Source organism: Scyliorhinus torazame, chromosome 3 (genome assembly GCF_047496885.1).
Source record: "Scyliorhinus torazame isolate Kashiwa2021f chromosome 3, sScyTor2.1, whole genome shotgun sequence".
Taxonomy (NCBI): Eukaryota; Metazoa; Chordata; class Chondrichthyes; order Carcharhiniformes; family Scyliorhinidae; genus Scyliorhinus; species Scyliorhinus torazame.
The window spans coordinates 376,464,712-376,487,842 of NC_092709.1; the positions used below are offsets into that span (position 1 = coordinate 376,464,712).

Consider the following 23,131-nt stretch of genomic DNA (forward strand, 5'->3'; position numbering starts at 1 on the left):
TTTTAGGAACACGGTGAGGGTTTGGGCCTAGGTAGTGCTCTTTCAAAAGGTGCAGACTCAATGGGCTGAATTGCCTCCTTCTGCACTGTCGGGATTCTATGAAACCTAAAAGGTGATGTAAAATCCTGGACTGGATTCACTGTTATAAGTGGAGTGGTAGGGCAGCACGGTGGCACAGTGGGTTAGCACTGCTGTCTCACGGCACCGAGGTCCCAGGTTCGACCCCGGCTCTGGTTCACTGTCCGTGTGGAGTTTGCACATTCTCCCCGTGTTTACGTGGGTTTCGCCTCCACAACCCAAAGATGTGCAGGCTAGGAGGATTGGTCACGCTAAATTGCCCCTTAATTGGAAAAAATGAATTGGGTATTGACGTATTGAATCATAATCTAATTTTTCATGTTTAATAAATGTTTTCTTGCTGCTAAAACTAATTGGCCGTTTGTGACTCTGTCGCTCCACATTTTATTAAAAACGTAAAGGTTTGGGGTCGGCAATGCCGAAATCTTGTTCGGCAATGGGGCGGAGAATCCAGTTTCCCGCATGAAATTGGTCCCGGTGACGGTTCCCCGATTCACTCGGGGAATATGCCACGCGGAGTATCCACCGCCTCAGGCCATTACCTGGAGCCCGCCCCGCTATTCTCCGTCCCCGACTGGCCGAATTCCCGATGGCGAGTTTCTAATGTGGCCTTGCCATTCGGGATACCCGCACGGTGGCTGTGGACTCAGTCCGGGGCTGCCACAGTCGGAGGCAAGGGGGGGCCTTATTCGGGACTGGGATTTTTTGTGCAGGCGGTCCAGGTCGGGCGAGTGGCCGATCGGGGGCACTATTTCGGCAGGTCCGCGGGGTGAGTCCGCCGTGGAGCATGGCACGGCCGCTGGAAGTCACCATGCGCAGCCTCTGACTGGGAGGTGCGGGGGGACCGAGCAGCAGCTGGAGCTGCAAACTCCACCCCAGCTGCCTGCTAGCCCACAGCAAAATGGGGAATCTGTAGCCTTTTGACACCAGTTTTTCTGGAGTAAAAGACCACCGATCCCACGCCGGCATGGGGACATAGTCCCTGAAACGGGGAATCTATCCCCTGGTCTTTTAAACCAGGCATCCATTCTGGGATCTCCCGGCAGTTATAAAGGGGAGGGATGCAGATACCATTGGGGTCAGAAGCCAAAACTTGTCCCGGAGCCCAAGTATTTTCTCAGGGCAGGAGCTGGATTCTCCGATTCTGGGGCTATGTTCCACGCCGGCGTGGAAACGGTGGCGTTTTACGTCAGAAAAAATAGCGTAAATTGGGCACTCCGTTTGGCTGGGGGCTAGCAGCACGGCAGTGTGGAGACCCGGCTCCAGCAACCGATATGCCCCGGAGAATTGGCAGGTCCGTGGCTGCACATGTGCATGGCGGCAGCGACACGGTTCACGGACCTGGGCCGCAAAATAGCCCCCCCCCCCCTTCGGCCGGCTCGCGCGTCCCAGACCAGTGCCCCCAACCCCGAATAATGTCCCCCCTGCCCACGGATTGGCCCTCTCCCAACTGTGGCTGGACTGAGTCCGTGTGGCCGTGGCTACGCCGAGTTCCCGATGAATGATACCACGTGTCCCGCGCCGTCGGAAACTCGGCCGGTCGGGAACGAAGCATCGGGGAGCGGGCCTCAGGCAATGTCCCAAAGCCGTTTTGGAGGGGGTGCGCGAAAGCGGTGCCGACCCGATTTGGTCGGGAACTCGGATTCTCCGGCTGATCGCCGCCGGGAGAATGCAGCTCCAGATTATCATAGAATTTACAGTGCAGAAGGAGGCCATTCGGCCCATCGAGTCTGCACCAGCTCTTGGAAAGAGCACCTCCACCGTATCCCCATAACCCAGCAACCCCACCCAACACTAAGGGGCAATTTTGGACACCAAGGGCAATTTATCATGGCCAATCCACCTAACAGCACGTCTTTCGGGCCGTGTGGGAGGAAACCGTAGCACCCGGAGGAAACCCACGCAGACACAGGGAGGATGTGCAGACTCCCCACAGACAGTGATCCAAGCCGGAATTGAACCTGGGACCCTGGAGCTGTGAAGCAATTGTGCTATCCACAATGCTACCGTGCTGCCCATTTTATTGTCACGAGTATGAAGTTACTGTGAAAATCCCCTAGTCGCCACATTTGGCGCCTGTTCAGGTAAGCTGCTCCGGGAATTGATCCCGTGCTGCTGGCCTTGTTCTGCATCACAAACCAGCTGTCTAACCCACTGAGCTAAACCAGCCCTTTAGTGATGCTTTCACTCAGAGTAGGAGACATTGAAATGTAGAGAGAGAAAGAGAAACAGAGTGTGAGCATATCAGCAACAGAATCTTTCACAACAAATAAATATATCTTGTACACTTTTCAATCTGAATTCAGCCCTACCACATCCTATAAATAATATTTAAAATTCAGGGCTTTGCATTTTCCATTGATGAATGAAGATTAAATATATATATATTTATAAAAGTTAAATCTACTCCTACAACATATAAATAACATTTCACCAGCCCAATAATATTTTCCCCAACAAAGAATCATGGAACGGTGACTGCACAGAAGGCCACTTCCTAACTCTTCCCCATAGCCCCAAAGCTTGCATATGAACGCTTAACGAAACAATATACCTTTATAACAAGTCACATTGGTGAGTGAACCATGGAGAGTTTGGCTCTGACACTGCCAGTTTACATTGACAATAATCAATATCAACAAAATAAAAGACTTTCACTGGGCACATGCAATAATACCGACACAAAACCATATCCCACGAATCAGAATGATTACTATTATACCTCAAATGAATAAACATCAGTCTGTCTTTACGTCATGATGTAATGTTAATTAAAGAATCTGCAAAAGTCAGTTTGGGATCTTGCTTCATGACTACAATTCAAAAAATTAATTGACGGGATGTGGGTGTCGCTGGTCAGGCCCAGCATTTATCGCCCATCCCAAGTTGTCCCTCCGAAGGTGGGGGTGAGCTGCGTTTTTGAACCGCTGCAGTCCGACGTGTAGGTACACCCACTGTGCTGTTAGGGAGAGAGTTCCAGGATGTTGCCCCAGCGACAGTGAAAGAATGGCGATGTATTTCCAAGTCAGGGTGGTGAGTGACTTGAGGGGAACCTCCAGTTGGTGGGGTTCCCAGGTATCTGCTGCTCTTGTCCTTCTAGATGGAGGTGGTTGTGGGTTTGGAAGGTGCTGTCTAAGGAGCCTTGGTGAGTTACTGCAGTGCATCTTGTAGATGGGACACACGGCTGACACTGCGTCGGTGGGGGAGGGAGTGAATGTTTGTGGAAGGGGGAGCAATCAAGCGGCTGCTTTGTCCTGGATGGTGTTGAGCTTCTTGAGTGTTGTTGGAGCTGCGCTCATCCAGGCAAGTGGAGAGTATTCCATCACACTCCTGACTTGTGCCTTGTAGATGGTGGACAGGCTTTGGTGAGTTAGGAGGTGAGTTACTCACCGTAGGATTCCCAGCCTCTGACCTGCCCTGGTAGCCACAGTATTAATGTGGCCGGGTCCAGTTCAGTTTCTGATCTATGGTAACCCCCAGGATGTTGATTGTGGGGGATTCAGCGATGGTAATGCCATCGAATGTCACGGGGCGATGGTTCGATCCTCACTTGTGGGAGATGGTCATTGCCTGGCACTTGTGTGGCGCGAATGTAACTTGCCACTTGTCAGCTCAGTCGCGAACAGTGCTGAACATTGTGCAGTCATCGGCGAACATCCCCACTTCTGACCTTATGATGGAAGGGAGCTGAAGATGGTCGGGCCGAGGACACGACCCTGAGGAACTCCTGCAGTGATGTCCTGGAGCTGAGATGATCGACCTCCAACCACCACAACCATCTTCCTTTGTGCCGGGTATGACTCCAGCCAGCGGAGAGTTTTCCCTGATTCCCGTTGACTCCAGTTTAGCTCGGGCTCCTTGATGCCACACTCGGTCAAATGCTGCCTTGATGTCGAGGGCAGTCACTCTCACCTCACCTCAGGCATTCAGCTCTCGTGTCCATGTTTGAACCAAGGCTGTAATGAGGTCAGGAGCTGAGTGACCCTGGCGGAACCTAAACTGAGCGTCCGTGAACAGGTTACTGCTGAGTAAGTGCCGCTTGATTGCACTGTTGATGTCTCCTTCCATTACGTTGCTGATGATGGAGAGACTGATAGGGGGGTAATTGGCTGGGTTGGATTTGTCCTGTTTCTTGTGTACAGGACACACCTGGGCAATTTTCCACATTGCTGGGTAGATGCCAGTGTTGCAGCTGTACTGGAACAGCTTGGCTCAGGGTGCGGCAAGTTCTGGAACACAAGTCTTCAGTACTATTGCTGGAATATGGTCAGGGCCCAGAGCCTTTGCAGTGTCCAGTGCCTTCAGCCATTTCTTGATATCACGTGGAGTGAATCAAATTGTCACATCTGTGATGCTGGGACCTCCGGAGGAGACCGAGACGGATCATCCACTCGGCACTTCTGGCTGAAGATTGTTGCGAATGCCTCAGCCTTGTCTTTTGCACAGATGGGCTGGGCTCCTCCATCATTGAGGATGGGGATATTTGTGGAGCCTCCTCCTCCAGTGAGTTGTTTCAGAATAGAGCACACAGCTTTGTTCCTGAATATTTCACTGTGAACATAATGTACTTTGCACATTACAGTCACAGGCCAACATAATGGAATGAACTTGCACATCACAACTTTGTTTAACAAATGTTGCAGGTTCAATTGCAAATGCATATTAAATAGAATGATTTACTGAGGATATATATTGGATGCTACTGCCGCAGGCTTCCCGAAGTTGGCCCTCTGCTGAAACCAGACAGGTATCTGAAGGCAACCACTTGGAGCAAGATTCACTGACAGCACCTTGAAAACATGCCACCTCTACGATCTAGAACGACAAGGGCAGCAGATGCAGAAAACATCACTGCCTGCAAGTTCCCCTCCACGTCACTCATATACCTGCCTTGGAAATATATCGACAGTTCCCTTCACTGACGCTGGGTCCAAATCCTGGAACTCCTTCCTAACAGCACAGTGGGTGTACCTACACCATATGGAATTCTTTACCGCAGAGAGCTGTAGAGGTTGGGTCGTTAAGTATGTTCAAGGCTGAGACAGACATTTTTAATCAGCAAGGGAATCGAGGGTTATGGGGATAAGGGAGGAAAGGGGAGTTGAAGATTATCAAATCAGATTAGTCACAATCTCATTGAATGGTGGAGCAGAATCGATGGGCAGAATGGCCAATTTCTGCTTCTACTTCTTATTGTCCAATGAAATGAAATGAAAATCGCCTATTGTCACAAGTAGGCTTCAATGAAGTTACTGTGAAAAGCCCCTAGTCACCACATTCCGGCGCCTGTTCAGGGAGGCTGGTACGGGAATCAAACCGTGCTGCTGGCCTGCTTTCAAAGCCAGCGATTTAGCCCTGTGCTAAACAGCCCCTATGATATTCTTTGAATAATCTGAAACATGTTCATTCAATTGCCTCCATGTCGTTCCTATTCTAATATTGGAGATGGACTGTTTAGCTCTTAACAGCTTCAGCAGGAAATGGGTTTGAACAAATAGGAATCTGTTCCTTTACTGACGCGCTCGGGTAGATGGTGTCACCAGAGTGGTTTTATTAGTTCAACTGAACAACAATGAGTTCAGATTGGTGGAAGAGTGGCATTAATATGTCCACAAAAGCTCCAATGGATCTGAGGTTCAGAAGGTTTGACAGGACATTGCTCCCCAGGATTATACAGTTGTAATTACAGCTGCTCACAGGTAGCTCCGCGACTGTTTCTTGTAACTGATACTCCCTCCTGCTTACAGGAGTCTAGCCAGTGCCAATTCCAACTATCCCACTGCTCGACAAACTCAGGACTTTTGAAATGAGACTTTCTGCCGAAGCTCTCGCTGCAGTTGGGGCCTTTCTGACTAAAATATAATTTAATCCAATAGTTCAAATGAAAAAGGGAGAAACATGGTTAGAATAGGTGATGTGAAACCTTCTGTAAATGAAGGGCAGCTGGAAGGGGTTACTCTCATTCTTTCTGCTTCAGTCAGTGAGCGAGAATTTGTAATTGGTACTGGGGGTGGGGAGGGGCCCAGTGGAAAGAGCCTGCAATAGAAATGGTTCAGGTGTTAATGGAGTCATTCACAGAGAGTCATTTGGGTTGATATTGTTTCCATTAAATGCAATCTGACCTGAAGGATGACTGGTTAAAATCGGAATGAGTGCCATTTTGGTCCCCTAGCTGATCTTTATTTACTGTCCTGTCAAAGATTAAGCAGCCACACCCAGAAATCCACCTGATGTGAAAAACCTTTCAGACCTCAGGCCTACGTTGCTTTTACTAGATTGTATGTTCAGCTCTCCCTTGTCCTGAAGCTGCAGTTTGATATTTACACACTTCTACCCTGTCAAGATTGAAGAATCGGCGTCTCCGAGGCCTTGCCGTTTGATATTGGCCACATTAGAGCGTCATGCTGAAATATCGCTTCATTTCGTTAAGGTTCTATCCACGTGCCTCATGGTTTCAACAGAGTCGGGTTCAGCGGGCAGATTAATGTTGCTCCTTTCGAAGATGTCTCATTAACTTGGTGCTGATTCCAAAAGCTCATCTCACTGAACAATGAAGAATGATTTGGTTCAATGTCGGCACACTTTGACTGAATACTGAAGTTTCCAAAATGTTTTATTGCAGATAGATAGTTGGTTTAATTCTATCTTTTTATATTAGGTAGATTGGCTGACGGTTGCTGTACCAGTCAGCTGAGCTATATCAGGTCTGATACATCTTGTTAGCTTCGTGTTCACATCAAACATTTCAGTAAATTGTGTTTTCAGTAAATGGTACTTTGTGGTCTGACTTACGGCTTCAGTTTATTTTTGTAAACTTCAACAAACACTTTCTGCTTTGATATGAAGAATCTTTGAAAAGCCAGGCCTTTTCTTCAGAGCCTAATGGATTTAAACAGAAAGATATAATCCGTCACAGTGATCTGTACAAAGGAGCTGGTCAGAGCGAGCTTTGACACAGGAACAGAAGCAGTTGACCATTCGGCCTCAAACGTCTGCCTCACCAGCCAATAAGATCATGGTTGATCTGATTGTGGGCTCAGCTGCCTTTCCTGTCTGTTCTCCAAATCCTCAAGACCCCGATAGTTAAACATCTATCTATCTCAGCCTCCAATATTCAATGACGTCTGCTCAGATCTTCCAGTCAGTAGTGAAGCAGAGACATTTACCGCTGACTGTGTTTGAACGCGAGCTGTTCCCTACAGCATCCAGGATTCCCTTTCCCAACTGCTGCATGCAGCAATCATCAACAACAGCAGCCAGAACAGTGGCACCACAACTGGCTCTGTTGCTCAGCAAGGGAGGACAAAGTGCAGGAGTGCGATAGTTATAGGGAACTCTATAGTAAGGGGCACAGATAGGCGCTTCTGTGGACGTGAAAGAGACTCCAGGATGGTATGTTGCCTCCCTGGTGCCAGGGTCAAGGATGTCTCTGAACTAACACAGAACATCCTGAAGGGGGAGGATGAACAGGCAGAGGTCGTAGTTCACATAGGTACTAACGACATACGCAGGAAGAGTGATGAGATCATAGAATCATACAATTTAGTGTAGAAGGAGGCCATTCGGCCCATCGAGTCTGAACTGGCCCTTGGAAAGAGCACCCCACTTAAGCAGACACTTCCAACCTATCCCCGTAACCCCACCCAACCTTTCTTTTTGGACACTAAGGATAATTTAGCATGGCCAATCCACCTAACCTTCTTTCGACTGTGGGAGGAAACCGGAGCACGCGGAGGAAACCCACGCAGACACGGGGAGAACGCGCAGACTCCACACAGACAGTGACCCAAGCTGGGAACTCCTGCAGAAGGAGTTCAGAGAGTTAGGCAGTAAGCTAAAAAGCAGGACCTCTCGGGTTGTAATCTCAGGATTACTCCCTGTGCCACGTGCCAGTGAGGCTAGAAATAGGAGGATAGAGCAGCTAAACACGTGGCTAAACAGCTGGTGTAGGAGGGACGGTTTCTGATTTCTGGACCATTGGGATCTCTTCCGGGGCAGGTGGGACCTGTATAAGAAGGACGGGTTGCATCTAAACTGGAGGGTCACCAATATCCTGACTGGGAGGTTTGCTAGTGTCACGCGGGAGGATTTAAACTAGTATGGCCGGGGTGGGGAGGGGGGGTGGGGGGCGGGGGGGGGGACCAGAATGAGAGCTTAGAAGGTGTAAAAACTGAACATAAGAACATAAGAACTAGGAGCAGGAGTAGGCCATCTGGCCCCTCGAGCCTGCTCCACCATTCAATGAGATCATGGCTGATCTTTTGTGGACTCAGCTCCACTTTCCGGCCCGAACACCATAACCCTTAATCCCTTTATTCTTCAAAAAACTATCTATCTTTATCTTAAAAACATTTGATGAAGGAGCCTCTACTGCTTCACTGGGCAAGGAATTCCATAGATTCACAACCCTTTGGGTGAAGAAGTTCCTCCTAAACTCAGTCCTAAATCTACTTCCCCTTATTTTGAGGCTATGCCCCCTAGTTCTGCTTTCACCCGCCAGTGGAAACAACCTGCCCGCATCTATCCTATCTATTCCCTTCATAATCTTATATGTTTCTATAAGATCCCCCCTCATCCTTCTAAATTCCAACGAGTACAGTCCCAGTCTACTCAACCTCTCCTCGTAATCCAACTCCTTCAGCTCAGGGATTAACCTAGTGAATCTCCTCTGCACAACCTCCAGTGCCAGTACGTCCTTTCTTAAGTAAGGAGACCAAAACTGAACACAATACTCCTGTGGCCTCACTAACACCTTATACAATTGCAGCAGAACCTCCCTAGTCTTAAACTCCATCCCTCTAGCAATGAAGGACAACATTCCATTTGCCTTCTTAATCACCTGCTGCACCTGTAAACCAACTTTTTGTGACTCATGCACTAGCACACCCAGGTCTCTCTGCACAGCAGCATGTTTTAATATTTTATCATTTAAATAATAATCCCTTTTGCTGTTATTCCTACCAAAATGGATAACCTCACATTTGTCAACATTGGATTCCATCTGCCAGACCCTAGCCCATTCACTTAGCCTATCCAAATCCCTCTGCAGACTTCCAGTATCCTCTGCACTTGTTGCTTTACCACTTATCTTAGTGTCGTCTGCAAACTTGGACACATTGCCCTTGGTCCCCAACTCCAAATCATCTATGTAAATTGTGAACAGTTGTGGGCTCAACACTGATCCCTGAGGGACACCACTAGCTACTGATTGCCAACCAGAGAAACACCCATTAATCCCCACTCTTTGCTTTCTATTAATTAACCAATCCTCTATCCATGCGACTACTTTCCCCTTAATGCCATGCATCTTTATCTTATGCAACAACCTTTTGTGTGGCACCTTGTCAAAGGCTTTCTGGAAATCCAGATACACCACATCCATTGGCACCCCATTATCGTTATCTACCGCACTGTTAATGTCCACAAACAATTCCACTAAATTAGTTAGGCACGACCTGCCCTTTATGAACCCATGCTGCGACTGCCCAATGGGACAATTTCCATCCAGATGCCTCGCTATTTCTTCCTTGATGATAGATTCCAGCATCTTCCCTACTACCGAAGTTAAGCTCACTGGCCTATAATTACCCGCTTTCTTCCTACCTCCTTTTTTAAACAGTGGTGTCACGTTTGCTAATTTCCAATCCGCCGGGACCACCCCAGAGTCTAGTGAATTTTGGTAAATTATCACTAGTGCATTTGCAATTTCCCTAGCCATCTCTTTTAGCACTCTGGGATGCATTCCATCAGGTCCAGGAGACTTCTCTACCTTTAGCCCCATTAGCTTGCCCATCACTACCTCCTTGGTGATAACAATCCTCTCAAGGTCCTTACCTCTCATAGCCTCATTTCCATCAGTCACTGGCATGTTATTTGTGTCTTCCACTGTGAAGACCGACCCAAAAAACCTGTTCAGTTCCTCAGCCATTTCCTCATCTCCCATTATTAAATCTCCCTTCTCATCCTCTAAAGGACCAATATTTACCTTAGCCACTCTTTTTTCTTTTATGTATTTGTAGAAATATTTACTGTTTTTATATTCTGAGCAGGTTTACTCTCATAATCTATCTTACTCTTCTTTATAGCTTTTTTAGTAGCTTTCTGTTGCTCCCTAATGATTTCCCAGTCCTCCAGTCTCCCACTGATCTTTGCCACTTTGTATGTTTTTTCCTTCAATTTGATACTCTCCCTTATTTCCTTAGATATCCACAGTGATTTTTCCTCTTTTTACCGTCCTTCCTTTTTGTTGGTATAAACCTTTGCTGAGCACTGTGAAAAAATCACTTGGAAGGTTCTCCACTGCTCCTCAACTGTTTCACCATAAAGTCTTTGCTCCCAGTCTACCTTAGCTAGTTCTTCTCTCATCCCATTGTAATCTCCTTCGTTTAAGCACAAAACACTAGTGCTTGATTTTACCTTCTCACCCTCCATCTGTATTTTAAATTCCACCCTATTGTGATCGCTCCTTCCGAGAGGGTCCCTAACTATGAGATCCTGAATCAATCCTGTCTCATTACACAGGACCAGATCTCGGACCGCTTGTTCCCTCGTAGGTTCCATTACATACTGTTCTAGGAAATTATCGCGGATACATTCTATAAACTTCTCCTCCAGGCTGCCTTGACCGACCTGGTTAAACCAATCAACATGTAGATTAAAATCCCCCATGATAACTGCTGTACCATTTCTACATGTATCAGTTATTTCTTTGTTTATTGCCTGCCCCACCATAATGTTACTATTTGGTGGCCTATAGATTACTCCTATCAGTGACTTTTTCGCCTTACTATTCCTGATTTCCACCCAAATGGATTCAACCTTATCCTCCATAGCACCGATGTCATCCCTTACTGTTGCCCAGATGTCATCCTTAAATAACAGAGCTACACCACCTCCCTTACCATCACTCTGTCCTTCCGAAAGGTTTGATACCCTTGGATATTTAACTCCCAGTCGTGACCATCCTTTAACCATGTTTCAGTAATGGCCACTAAATCATAGTCATTCACGATGATTTGCGCCATCAACTCATTTACCTTATTCCGAATACTACGAGCATTCAGGTAAAGTACACCTGAGTGTAGGGGAATTAGAGAACAAAAATAATGGAACAACATCACCCTATCTGCTCAAACGTAGTGGTTTGAAGTGTATTTGTTTCAACACCAGATCTAAGGGCTAGTTTAGCTCAGTGGGTTAGACAGCTGGTTTGTGATGCAGAACAAGGCCAGCAGCACGGGTTCAATTCCTGGAGCAGCTTACCTGACCATGTGGCGACTAGGGGCTTTTCACAGTAACTTCATACTTGTGACAATAAAAGATTATTATTATTATTGTATAGCGGGTAAGGCAGATGAACGTAGAGCACTTATTAGTACTTGGAATTACGATAGAACATAGAATATAGAAAAATACAGCACAGAACAGGCCCTTCGGCCCACGATGTTGTGCCGAACCTTTGTCCTAGATTAATCATAGATTATCATAGAATTTACAGTGCAGAAGGAGGCCATTCGGCCCATTGAGTCTGCACCGGCTCTTGGAAACAGCACCCTACCCAAAGTCAACACCTCCACCCAACACTAAGGGCAATTTTGGACATTAAGGGCAATTTATCATTGGCCAATCCACCTACCCTGCACATCTTTGGACTGTGGGAGGAAACCGGAGCACCCGGGGAAAACCCACGCAGACACGGGGAGGATGTCCCACTATCCCATGCCTCCTTACTTTCTGCAGAAGCCTCCCATGGGGAACCTTATCAATGTTGTGGCTTTCGTGGTTAAAGGAAGGGCAAGATGACTAGGGAAAGAGTAGGACCAGTCAAGGACAGGGATGGGAAATTGTGTGTGGAGTCTGAAGAGATAGGCGAGATACTAAATGAATATTTTTCGTCAGTATTCACTCAGGAAAAAGATAATGTTGTGGAGGAGAATGCTGAGTCCCAGGCTAATAGAATAGATGGCATTGAGGTACATAGGGAAGAGGTGTTGGCAATTCTGGACAGACTGAAAATAGATAAGTCCCCGGGACCTGATTGGATTTATCCTAGGATTCTATGGGAGGCCAGGGAAGAGATTGCTGGACCTTTGGCTTTGATTTTTATGTCATCATTGGCTACAGGAATAGTGCCAGAGGACTGGAGGACAGCAAATGTGGTCCCTTTGTTCAAAAAGGGGAGCAGAGACAACCCCGGCAACTATAGACCGGTGAGCCTCACGTCTGTAGTGGGTAAAGTCTTGGAGGGGATTATAAGAGACAAGATTTATAATCATCTAGATAGGAATAATATGACCAGGGATAGTCAGCATGGCTTTGTGAAGGGTAGGTCATGCCTCACAAACCTTATTGAGTTCTTTGAGAAGGTGACTGAACAGGTAGACGAGGGTAGAGCAGTTGATGTGGTGTATATGGATTTCAGCAAAGCGTTTGATAAGGTTCCCCACGGTAGGCTATTGCAAAAAATACGGAGGCTGGGGATAGAGGGTGATTTAGAGATGTGGATCAGAAATTGGCTAGCTGAAAGAAGACAGAGGGTGGTGGTTGATGGGAAATGTTCAGAATGGAGTACAGTCACAAGTGGAGTACCACAAGGATCTGTTCTGGGGCCGTTGCTGTTTGTCATTTTTATCAATGACCTAGAGGAAGGCGCAGAAGGGTGGGTGAGTAAATTTGCAGACGATACTAAAGTCGGTGGTGTTGTCGATAGTGTGGGAGGATGTAGCAGGTTACAGAGGGATATAGATAAGCTGCAGAGCTGGGCTGAGAGGTGGCAAATGGAGTTTAATGTAGAGAAGTGTGAGGTGATTCACTTTGGAAGGAATAACAGGAATGCGGAATATTTGGCTAATGGTAAAGTTCTTGAAAGTGTGGATGAGCAGAGGGATCTAGGTGTCCATGTACATAGATCCCTGAAAGTTGCCACCCAGGTTGATAGGGTTGTGAAGAAGGCCTATGGAGTGTTGGCCTTTATTGGTAGAGGGATTGAGTTCCGGAGTCGGGTGGTCATGTTGCAGCTGTACAGAACTCTGGTACGGCCGCATTTGGAGTATTGCGTACAGTTCTGGTCACCGCATTATAGGAAGGACGTGGAGGCTTTGGAGCGGGTGCAGAGGAGATTTACCAGGATGTTGCCTGGTATGGAGGGAAAATCTTATGAGGAAAGGCTGATGGACTTGAGGTTGTTTTCGTTGGAGAGAAGAAGGTTAAGAGGAGACTTAATAGAGGCATACAAAATGATCAGGGGGTTGGATAGGGTGGACAGTGAGAGCCTTCTCCCGCGGATGGATATGGCTGGCACGAGGGGACATAGCTTTAAACTGAGGGGTAATAGATATAGGACAGAGGTCAGAGGTAGGTTCTTTACGCAAAGAGTAGTGAGGCCGTGGAATGCCCTACCTGCTACAGTGGTGAACTCGCCAACATTGAGGGCATTTAAAAGCTTATTGGATAAACATATGGATGATAATGGCATAGTGTAGGTTAGATGGCTTTTGTTTCGGTGCAACATCGTGGGCCGAAGGGCCTGTACTGCGCTGTATTGTTCTATGTTCTAAGATTGGCAGCTGAACTTTGCAGGATATCGATGTTTCAGGAGAGACAGAGGGGGATGTAAAAGGGGTGGGGAGTAACATTCCTGCTTAAGGAGAATATTATAGCCGAACTGCGGGAGGACAGCTCGGAGGGCTCATAAGACCATAAGACATAGGAGCAGAATTAGGCCACTCGGCCCATCGAGTCTGCTCCGCCATTCAATCATAGAACATAGAACATAGAACAATACAGCGCAGTACAGGCCCTTCGGCCCACGATGTTGCACCGAAACAAAAGCCATCTAACCTACACTATGCCATTATCATCCATATGTTTATCCAATAAACTTTTAAATGCCCTCAATGTTGGCGAGTTCACTACTGTAGCAGGTAGGGCATTCCATGGCCTCACTACTCTTTGCGTAAAGAACCTACCTCTGACCTCTGTCCTATATCTATTACCCCTCAGTTTAAAGCTATGTCCCCTCGTGCCAGCCATTTCCATCCGCGGGAGAAGGCTCTCACTGTCCACCCTATCCAACCCCCTGATCATTTTGTATGCCTCTATTAAGTCTCCCCTTAACCTTCTTCTCTCCAACGAAAACAACCTCAAGTCCATCAGCCTTTCCTCATAAGATTTTCCCTCCATACCAGGCAACATCCTGGTAAATCTCCTCTGCACCCGCTCCAAAGCCTCCACGTCCTTCCTATAATGCGGTGACCAGAACTGTACGCAATACTCCAAATGCGGCCGTACCAGAGTTCTGTACAGCTGCAACATGACCACCCGACTCCGGAACTCAATCCCTCTACCAATAAAGGCCAACACTCCATAGGCCTTCTTCACAACCCTATCAACCTGGGTGGCAACTTTCAGGGATCTATGTACATGGACACCTAGATCCCTCTGCTCATCCACACTTTCAAGAACTTTTCCATTAGCCAAATATTCCACATTCCTGTTATTCCTTATTTTTTCTCATCCCCATTCTCCTGCCTTCTCCCCATAACCCCTGATCCCCTTATTAATCAAGAACCTATCTATCTCTGTCTTAAAGACACTCAGTGATTTGGTCTATACAGCCTTCTGCGGCAAAGAGTTCCATAGATTCACCACCCTCTGGCTGAAGAAATTCCTCCTCATCTCTGTTATAAAGGGTCGTCCCGTCAGTCTGAGATTGTGTCCTCTGCTTCTAGTTTCTCCTACAAGTGGAAACATCCTCTCCACGTCCACTCTATCCAGGCCTCCCAATATCCTGTAAGTTTCAATAAGATCCCCCCTCATCCTTTTACACTCCAACGAGTACAGACCCAGAGTCCTCAACTGTTCCTCGTACGACAAGTTCTTCATTCCAGGGATCATTCTTGTGAACCTCCTCTGGTCCCTTACCAAGGCCAGCATATCCTTCCTTAATACGGGGCCCAAACTGATCACAATACTCCAAATGGGGTCTGACCAGAGCCTTATGCAGCCTCAGAAGTACATCCCCGGTCTTGTATTCTAGCCCTCTTGACATGAATGCTAACATTGCATTTGCCTTTCTAACTGCCGACTGAACCTGCACATTAAGGTTGTGGAGGCGAAATCACTGAGTGTCTTTAAGACAGAGATAGTTAGGTTCTTGATTAATAAGAGGGTCAGGGGTTATGGGGAGAAGGCAGGAGAATGGGGATGAGAAAAATATCAGCCATGATTGAATGGCGGAGCAGACTCGATGGGCCGAGTGGCCTAATTCTGCTCCGATGTCTTATGGTCTTATAATTTGGATAAATATGACGTAATGCAATTTGGTGGATCGAATCGGGGCAGGACCTACTCAGTTAATGGTAGGGAGTTGGGGAAAGTTACAGAACAAAGAGATCTAGGGGTACAGGTTCACAGCTTCTTGAAGGTGGAGTCGCAGGTGGACAGGGTGGTGAAGAAGGCTTTCACCATGCCAGGTTCTATTGGTCAGAACACTGAATACAGGAGTTGGGACGTCTTGTTGAAGTTGTACAAGACATTGGTAAGACCACACATGTGTGCAGTTCTGGTCACCCTATTATAGAAAGGATATTGTTAAACTAGAAAGAGTGCAGAAAAGATTTACTGGGATGTTACCGGGGCTTGATAGTCTGAGTTATAACGAGAGGCTGGGAATTTTTTCCTGGATCGTAGGAGGCTTAGGGGTGATCTTATAGAGGTCTGTAAAATAATGAGGAGCATCAATAAGGTAGATAGTCAACATCTTTTCCCAAACGTAGAGGAGTCTAGAACTAGAGGGCAGAGGTTTAAGGTGAGAGGGGAGAGATACAGAAGAGACCAGAGGGGCAATGTTTTCACACAGAGGGTGGTGAGCGTCTGGAACGAGCTGTCAGAGGCAGTGGTAGAGGCGGGTACAATTTTTGCTTTGAAAAAAGTTAGACAGTTCCATGGGCAGGGTGGGTATAGAGGGATAGGGGCCAAATGCAAATAGGTGGGACTAGCTTAGTGATAGAAACTGGGCTGCATGGACCAGCTGGGCCGAAGGGCCTGTTTCCATGCTGTAACCATCTAGGACTCTAAAATTGGCAGCTCACTATCCCTGGACACAGAGGTTTCAGGCAGGACAGAGTGAGGGATAGAAAAGGAGGGGGAGTAGCACTAATGGTGAAGGAATCCATTGCAGTTGTGAGAAGGGATGATAGACTAAACGGGTCAACACACGAGGCTTCATGGGTCAAACGTGGAAATAAAAAAGGGGCAGTGACACTAGAACAAAGCACAAAGAAAAGTACAGCACAGGAACAGGCCCTTCGGCCCTCCAAGCCTGTGCCGACCATGCTGCCCGTCTAAACTAAAATCTTCTACACTTCCTGCGTCCGTATCCTTCTATTCCCATCCTATTCATGTATTTGTCAAGATGCCCGTTAAATGTCACTATCGTCCCTGCTTCCACCACCTCCTCCGGCAGCGAGTTCCAGGCACCCACTACCCTCTGTGTAAAAAACTTGCCTCGTACATCTACTCTTAAGCCTTGCCCCTCATACCTTAAACCTATGCCCCCTAGTAATTGACCCCTCTACCCTGGGGAAAAGCCTCTGACTATCCACTCTGTCTATGCCCCTCATAATTTTGTAGACCTCTATCAGGTCGCCCCTCAACCTCCTTCGTTCCAGTGAGAACAAACCGAGTTTATTCAACCGCTCCTCATAGCTAATGCCCTCCATACCAGGCAACATTCTGGTAAATCTCTTCTGCACCCTCTCTAAAGCCTCCACATCCTTCTGGTAGTGTGGCGACCAGAATTGAACACTATACTCCAAGTGTGGCCTAACTAAGGTTCTATACAGCTGCAACATGACTTGCCAATTCTTATACTCAATGCCCCGGACAATGAAGGCAAGCATGCCGTATGCCTTGTTGACTACCTTCTCCACCTGTGTTGCCCCTTTCAGTGACCTGTGGACCTGTACTCCTAGATCTCTCTGACTTTCAATACTCTTGAGGGTTCTACCATTCACTGTATATTCCCTACCTGCATTAGACCTTCCAAAATGCATCACCTCACATTTGTCCGGATTAAACTCCATCTGCCATCTCTCTGCCCAAGTCTCCAAACAATCTAAATCCTGCTGTATCCTCTGACAGTCCTCATCGCTATCCACAATTCCACCAACCTTTATGTCGTCTGCAAACTTACTAATCAGACCAGTTACATTTTCCTCCAAATCATTTATGTATACTACAAACAGCAAAGGTCCCAGCACTGATCCCTGCGGAACACCACTGGTCACAGCCCTCCAATTAGAAAAGCATCCTTCCATTGCTACTCTCTGCCTTCTATGACCTAGCCAGTTCTGTATCCACCTTGCAAGATGAAAATGAAATGAAATGAAAATCGCTTATTGTCACAAGTAGGCTTCAATGAAGTTACTGTGAAAAGCCCCTAGTCACCACATTCCAGCGCCTGTTCGGGGAGGCTGTTACGGGAATTGAACCGTGCTGCTGGCTTGCCTTGGTTTGCTTTCAAAGCCAGCGATTTAGCCCTGTGCTAAACAGCCCCTGATGGGCTGAATGGCCTCCTTCAGTGCTGGAACGTTTCTATGATGCTTTCTGTTAATTACCACCATTCGGTTACCGTTGATGATCATTCACTTTGTTATGTTCGCTTGCCATTCATTCGTCGACAATCACAGATTATCACATTGTTTGTTATATCATTTGAGTCACTGGAAAAAATGAATTGATTTATTTAGCAATTCCTGAATACAAAAGTTACAAGTTACAATGGTAAAACCACAAATATTGAATTGATGAGGTGGGATTTCTGATTATTCCAGAATACAGGACAAGGAATCTACCTGAAGTTTGCAGACCATTTCCTCAAACAACTTTCGAGCTTCTGGGCTGTCAGGATCCTCAAAGTAATCGACTATACCAATGTGCACGACAATCGATTTTAAACTGCGACACACGCCTGAGAAGGAAAGAACATTCATAGTTAGACAGGCCTTTTGCAGCACAAATGGGACATGGGAACCTGGATTGTAGTTTTAGGGTGCGGGAGAATGAGAGTATAGAGGTCAGGAGCACAGATTTGATGTCGCAGGAGGGGGCCAGTGTTCAGGTAGGTGGTTTGAAGTGTGTCTACTTCAATGCCAGGAGTATACGAAATAAGGTAGGGGAACTGGCAGCATGGGTTGGTACCTGGGACTTCGATGTTGTGGCCATTTCGGAGATATGGATAGAGCAGGGACAAGAATGGATGTTGCAGGTTCCGGGGTTTAGGTGTTTTAGTAAGCTCAGAGAAGTAGGCAAAAGAGGGGGAGGTGTGGCGCTGCTAGTCAAGAGCAGTATTACGGTGGCGGAGAGGATGCTAGATGGGGACTCATCTTCCGAGGTAGTATGGGCTGAGGTTAGAAACATGAAAGGAGAGGTCACACTGTTGGGAGTCTTCTATAGGCCTCCAAATAGTCCTAGGGATGTAGAGGAAAGGATGGCGAGGATGATCCAGGATAAGAGCGAAAGTAACAGGGTAGTTATTATGGGAGACTTTAACTTTCCAAATATTGACTGGAAAAGATATAGTTCGAGTACATTAGATGGGTCGTTTTTTGTACAGTGTGTGCAGGAAGGTTTCCTGACACAATATGTTGACAGGCCAACAAGAGGTGAGGCCACGTTGGATTTGGTTTTGGGTAATGAACCAGGCCAGGTGTTGGATTTGGAGGTAGGAGAGCACTTTGGGGACAGTGACCACAATTCGGTGACGTTTACGTTAATGATGTAAAGGGATAAGTATACACCGCAGGGCAAGAGTTATAGCTGGGGGAAGGGCAATTATGATGCCATTAGACGTGACTTGGTGGGGGGGATAAGGTGGAGAAGTAGGCTGCAAGTGTTGGGCACACTGGATAAGTGGAGCTTGTTCAAGGATCAGCTACTGCGTGTTCTTGATAAGTATGTACCGGTCAGGCAGGGAGGAAGGCGTAGTGCGAGGGAGCCGTGGTTTACCAAAGAAGTGGAATCTCTTGTTAAGAGGAAGAAGGAGGCCTATGTGAAGATGAGGTGTGAAGGATAGCAAATGTGGTCCCTTTGTTCAAAAAGGGGAGCAGAGACAACCCCGGCAACAATAGACCGGTGAGCCTCACGTCTGTAGTGGGTAAAGTCTTGGAGGGGATTATAAGAGACAAGATTTATAATCATCGAGATAGGATTAATATGATCAGGGATAGTCAGCATGGCTTTTTGAAGGGTAGGTCATGCCTCACAAACCTTATCGAGTTCTTTGAGAAGGGGACTGAACAGGTAGACGAGGGTAGAGCAGTTGATGTGGTGTATATGGATTTCAGTAAAGCGTTTGATAAGGTTCCCCACGGTAGGCTATTGCAGAAAATAAGGAGGCTGGGGATTGAGGGTGATTTAGAGATGTGGATCAGAAATTGGCTAGCTGAAAGAAGACAGAGGGTGGTGGTTGATGGGAAATGTTCAGAATGGAGTTCAGTTACAAGTGGCGTACCACAAGGATCTGTTCTGGGGCCGTTGCTGTTTGTCATTTTTATCAACGACCTAGAGGAGGGCGCAGAAGGGTGGGTGAGTAAATTTGCAGACGATACTAAAGTCGGTGGTGTTGTCGACAGTGCGGAAGGATGTAGCAGGTTACAGAGGGATATAGATAAGCTGCAGAGCTGGGCTGAGAGGTGGCAAATGGAGTTTAATGTAGAGAAGTGTGAGGTGATTCACTTTGGAAGGAATAACAGGAATGCGGAATATTTGGCTCATGGTAAAGTTCTTGGAAGTGTGGATGAGCAGAGGGATCTAGGTGTCCATGTACATAGATCCCTGAAAGTTGCCACCCAGGTTGATAGGGTTGTGAAGAAGGCCTATGGAGTGTTGGCCTTTATTGGTAGAGGGATTGAGTTCCGGAGTCAGGAAGTCATGTTGCAGCTGTACAGAACTCTGGTACGGCCGCATTTGGAGTATTGCGTACAGTTCTGGTCACCGCATTATAGGAAGGACGTGGAGGCTTTGGAGCGGGTGCAGAGGAGATTTACCAGGATGTTGCTTGGTATGGAGGGAAAATCTTATGAGGAAAGGCTGATGGACTTGAGATTGTTTTCGTTGGAGAGAAGAAGGTTAAGAGGAGACTTAATAGAGGCATACAAAATGATCAGGGGGTTAGATAGGGTGGACAGTGAGAGCCTTCTCCCGCGGATGGAAATGGCTGGCACGAGGGGACATAGCTTTAAACTGAGGGGTAATAGATATTGGACAGAGGTCAGAGGTAGGTTCTTTACGCAAAGAGTAGTGAGGCCGTGGAATGCCCTACCTGCAACAGTAGTGAACTCGCCAACATCGAGGGCATTTAAGAGTTTATTGGATAAACATATGGATGATAATGGCATAGTGTAGGTTAGATGGCTTTTGTTTTGGTGCAACATCGTGGGCCGAAGGGCCTGTACTGCGCTGTATCGTTCTATGTTCTAAATCCCAGTATTGCTGGAAAAGGGACATTTCTGTTGAAGCTTTTCATCTTGCACTCATCAAGACAAGAATACAAAGCCAAGGGAGACAACAGTATGAGAAGACAGTACTGATTGGTGGAGGTGTTCCCAAAGAATACACCAGTTAATGCTGACTGACAGTTAACTGCCAAACATTGTTTGAAATTTAAACTAGGCAGCTTGACTCTGACTGAGTAAGGCACCAATCAGCGTCTTCCTTGGATTTGTATTCTTGTGAATAGTCCCGATGACCACAATATGGAAAGTTTCAACAAAAACATTCCTTTTTCAGCAGTGTTCATAGTTATCCACACTACCAGAAGGATGTGGAGGTTTGGAGAAGGTTTAGAGGAGGCAGGATGTTGCCTGGTCTGGAGGGTGTTAGCAATGTGGAGAGGCTGAATAGACTCGGACTGTCCTGATAGATGTCTACAAGGGGCATAGATAGAGTGGATGGGCAGGCACTCTTTCCCAGGGTGCAGGGGGTCAGTCACCAGGGGGCAGAGGTTTAAGGTCCATGGGGCAAAGTTTAGAGGAGATGTGCGAGGCAGGTTTTTTACACAGAGGGTGGTGAGTGCCTGGAACGCGTTGCCAGGGGAGGCTGTGGAAGCAGATAGAACATAGAACATAGAAAATACAGCACAGAACAGGCCCTTCGGCCCACGATGTTGTGCCGAACCTTTGTCCTAGATTAATCATAGATTATCATCGAATTTACAGTGCAGAAGGAGGCCATTCGGCCCTTTGAGTCTGCACCAGCTCCTGGAAAGAGCACCCTACCCAAGGTCAACACCTCCACCCAACACCAAGGGCAATTTGGACATTAAGGGCAATTTATCATTGGCCAATTCACCTAACCCGCACATCTTTGGACTGTGGGAGGAAACCGGAGCACCCGGAGGAAACCCACGCAGACACGGGGAGGACGTGCAGACTCCGCACAGACAATGACCCAAGCTGGAATCGAACCTGGGACCATGGATCTGTGAAGCAATTGTGCTATCCACAATGCTACCGTGCTGCCCTTAAGAACAAATAAATCTACACTATATCATTTTCCCGTAATCCATGTACCTATCCAACAGCTGCTTGAAGGTCCCTAATGTTTCCGACTCAACTACTTCCACAGGCAGTGCATTCCATGCCCCCAATACTCTCTGGGTAAAGAACCTACCTCTGATATCCCTCCTATATCTTCCACCTTTCACCTTAAATTTATGTCCCCTTGTAATGGTGTGTTCCACCTGGGGAAAAAGTCTCTGACTGTCTACTCTATCTATTCCCCTGATCATCTTATAAACCTCTATCAAGTCGCCCCTCATCCTTCTCCGCTCTAATGAGAAAAGGCCTAGCACCCTCAACCTTTCCTCGTAAGACCTACTCTCCATTCCAGGCAACATCCTGGTAAATCTTCTTTGCACCTTTTCCAGAGCTTCCACATCCTTCCTAAAATGAGGCGACCAGAACTGTACACAGTACTCCAAATGTGGCCTTACCAAAGTTTTGTACAGCTGCATCATTACCTCATGGCTCTTAAATTCAATCCCTCTGTTAATGAACGCGAGCACACCATAGGCCTTCTTCACAGCTCTATCCACTTGAGTGGCAACTTTCAAAGATGTATGAACATAGACCCCAAGGTCTCTCTGCTCCTCCACAATGCCAAGAACTCTACCGTTAACCCTGTATTCCGCATTCATATTTGTCCTTCCAAAATGGACAACCTCACACTTTTCAGGGTTAAACTCCATCTGCCACTTCTCAGCCCAGCTCTGCATCCTATCTATGTCTCTTTGCAGCCGACAACAGCCCTCCTTACTATTCACAACTCCCCAATCTTCGTATCGTCTGCAAATTTACTGACCCACCCTTCAACTCCCTCATCCAAGTCATTAATGAAAATCACAAACAGCAGAGGACCCAGAACAGTGTTTAAAAGGCATCTTGACAAACACATGGATAGGATGGGTATAGAGGGATACGGCACAAGGAAGTGCTGAGGGTTTTGGCCAAGGGGGGTATCGTGACCAGTACAGGCTTGGAGGGCCGAAGGGCCTGTTCCTGTGCTGTATTGTTCTTTGTTATCAAAAGAGGTACAGATCATACCTTCACAGAATCACACCATTGTTAGAGTGCAGAAGGAGGCAATTTTGCCCATAGTGTCTGCACCAATTCATCAAACGAGCATCGTGAGTCAGTACCACTCCCCTGCCTTTTCCTGTTCTCTAATCAAACGCCCTCTTGAATGCCTCAATTGAATGTGCCTCCAACGCCAGGCAGTGCATTCCAGACCCAAGTCATTCGTTGAATGAAAGAGGTTTTTCTCATATTCCATTTTCTTCTTTTGCAAATCACTTTAAATCTGTGGCTCATTCGTGATCTTTTTAAGACTGGGAAGTGTTTCTCCTGATCTACTCTGTCCAGCCTCCTCATCACTGTGAACATCTCAAATTTCCTCTCCGCCTTCCTCTCTCCAAGGACAGTTGCAACCTCTCCAATCTATCCTCATAACTGAGACCTTAAGGGACGACATAGTCAGGATATTTCAAGTTCTA

The 23,131-nt window shown here is 47.0% G+C and overlaps 1 protein-coding gene across 1 annotated transcript in view; it reads right to left on the reverse strand.

Annotated features, from left to right (window-relative positions):
• Positions 1-1,494: 1,494 nt before the first annotated feature.
• The window catches only part of fbxo41 (F-box protein 41), a 491,913-nt gene continuing 470,276 nt past the window's right edge, over positions 1,495-23,131 (reverse strand). Inside the window, exons 12-13 of the mRNA XM_072497820.1 lie at positions 17,934-18,049; positions 1,495-6,957 (exon numbers count right to left, since the gene is read on the reverse strand). Of these exons, the coding sequence (XP_072353921.1) occupies positions 6,895-6,957; positions 17,934-18,049 (179 nt within the window). The 3' untranslated portion in view covers positions 1,495-6,894. The remainder of the gene's footprint in view (positions 6,958-17,933; positions 18,050-23,131) is intronic.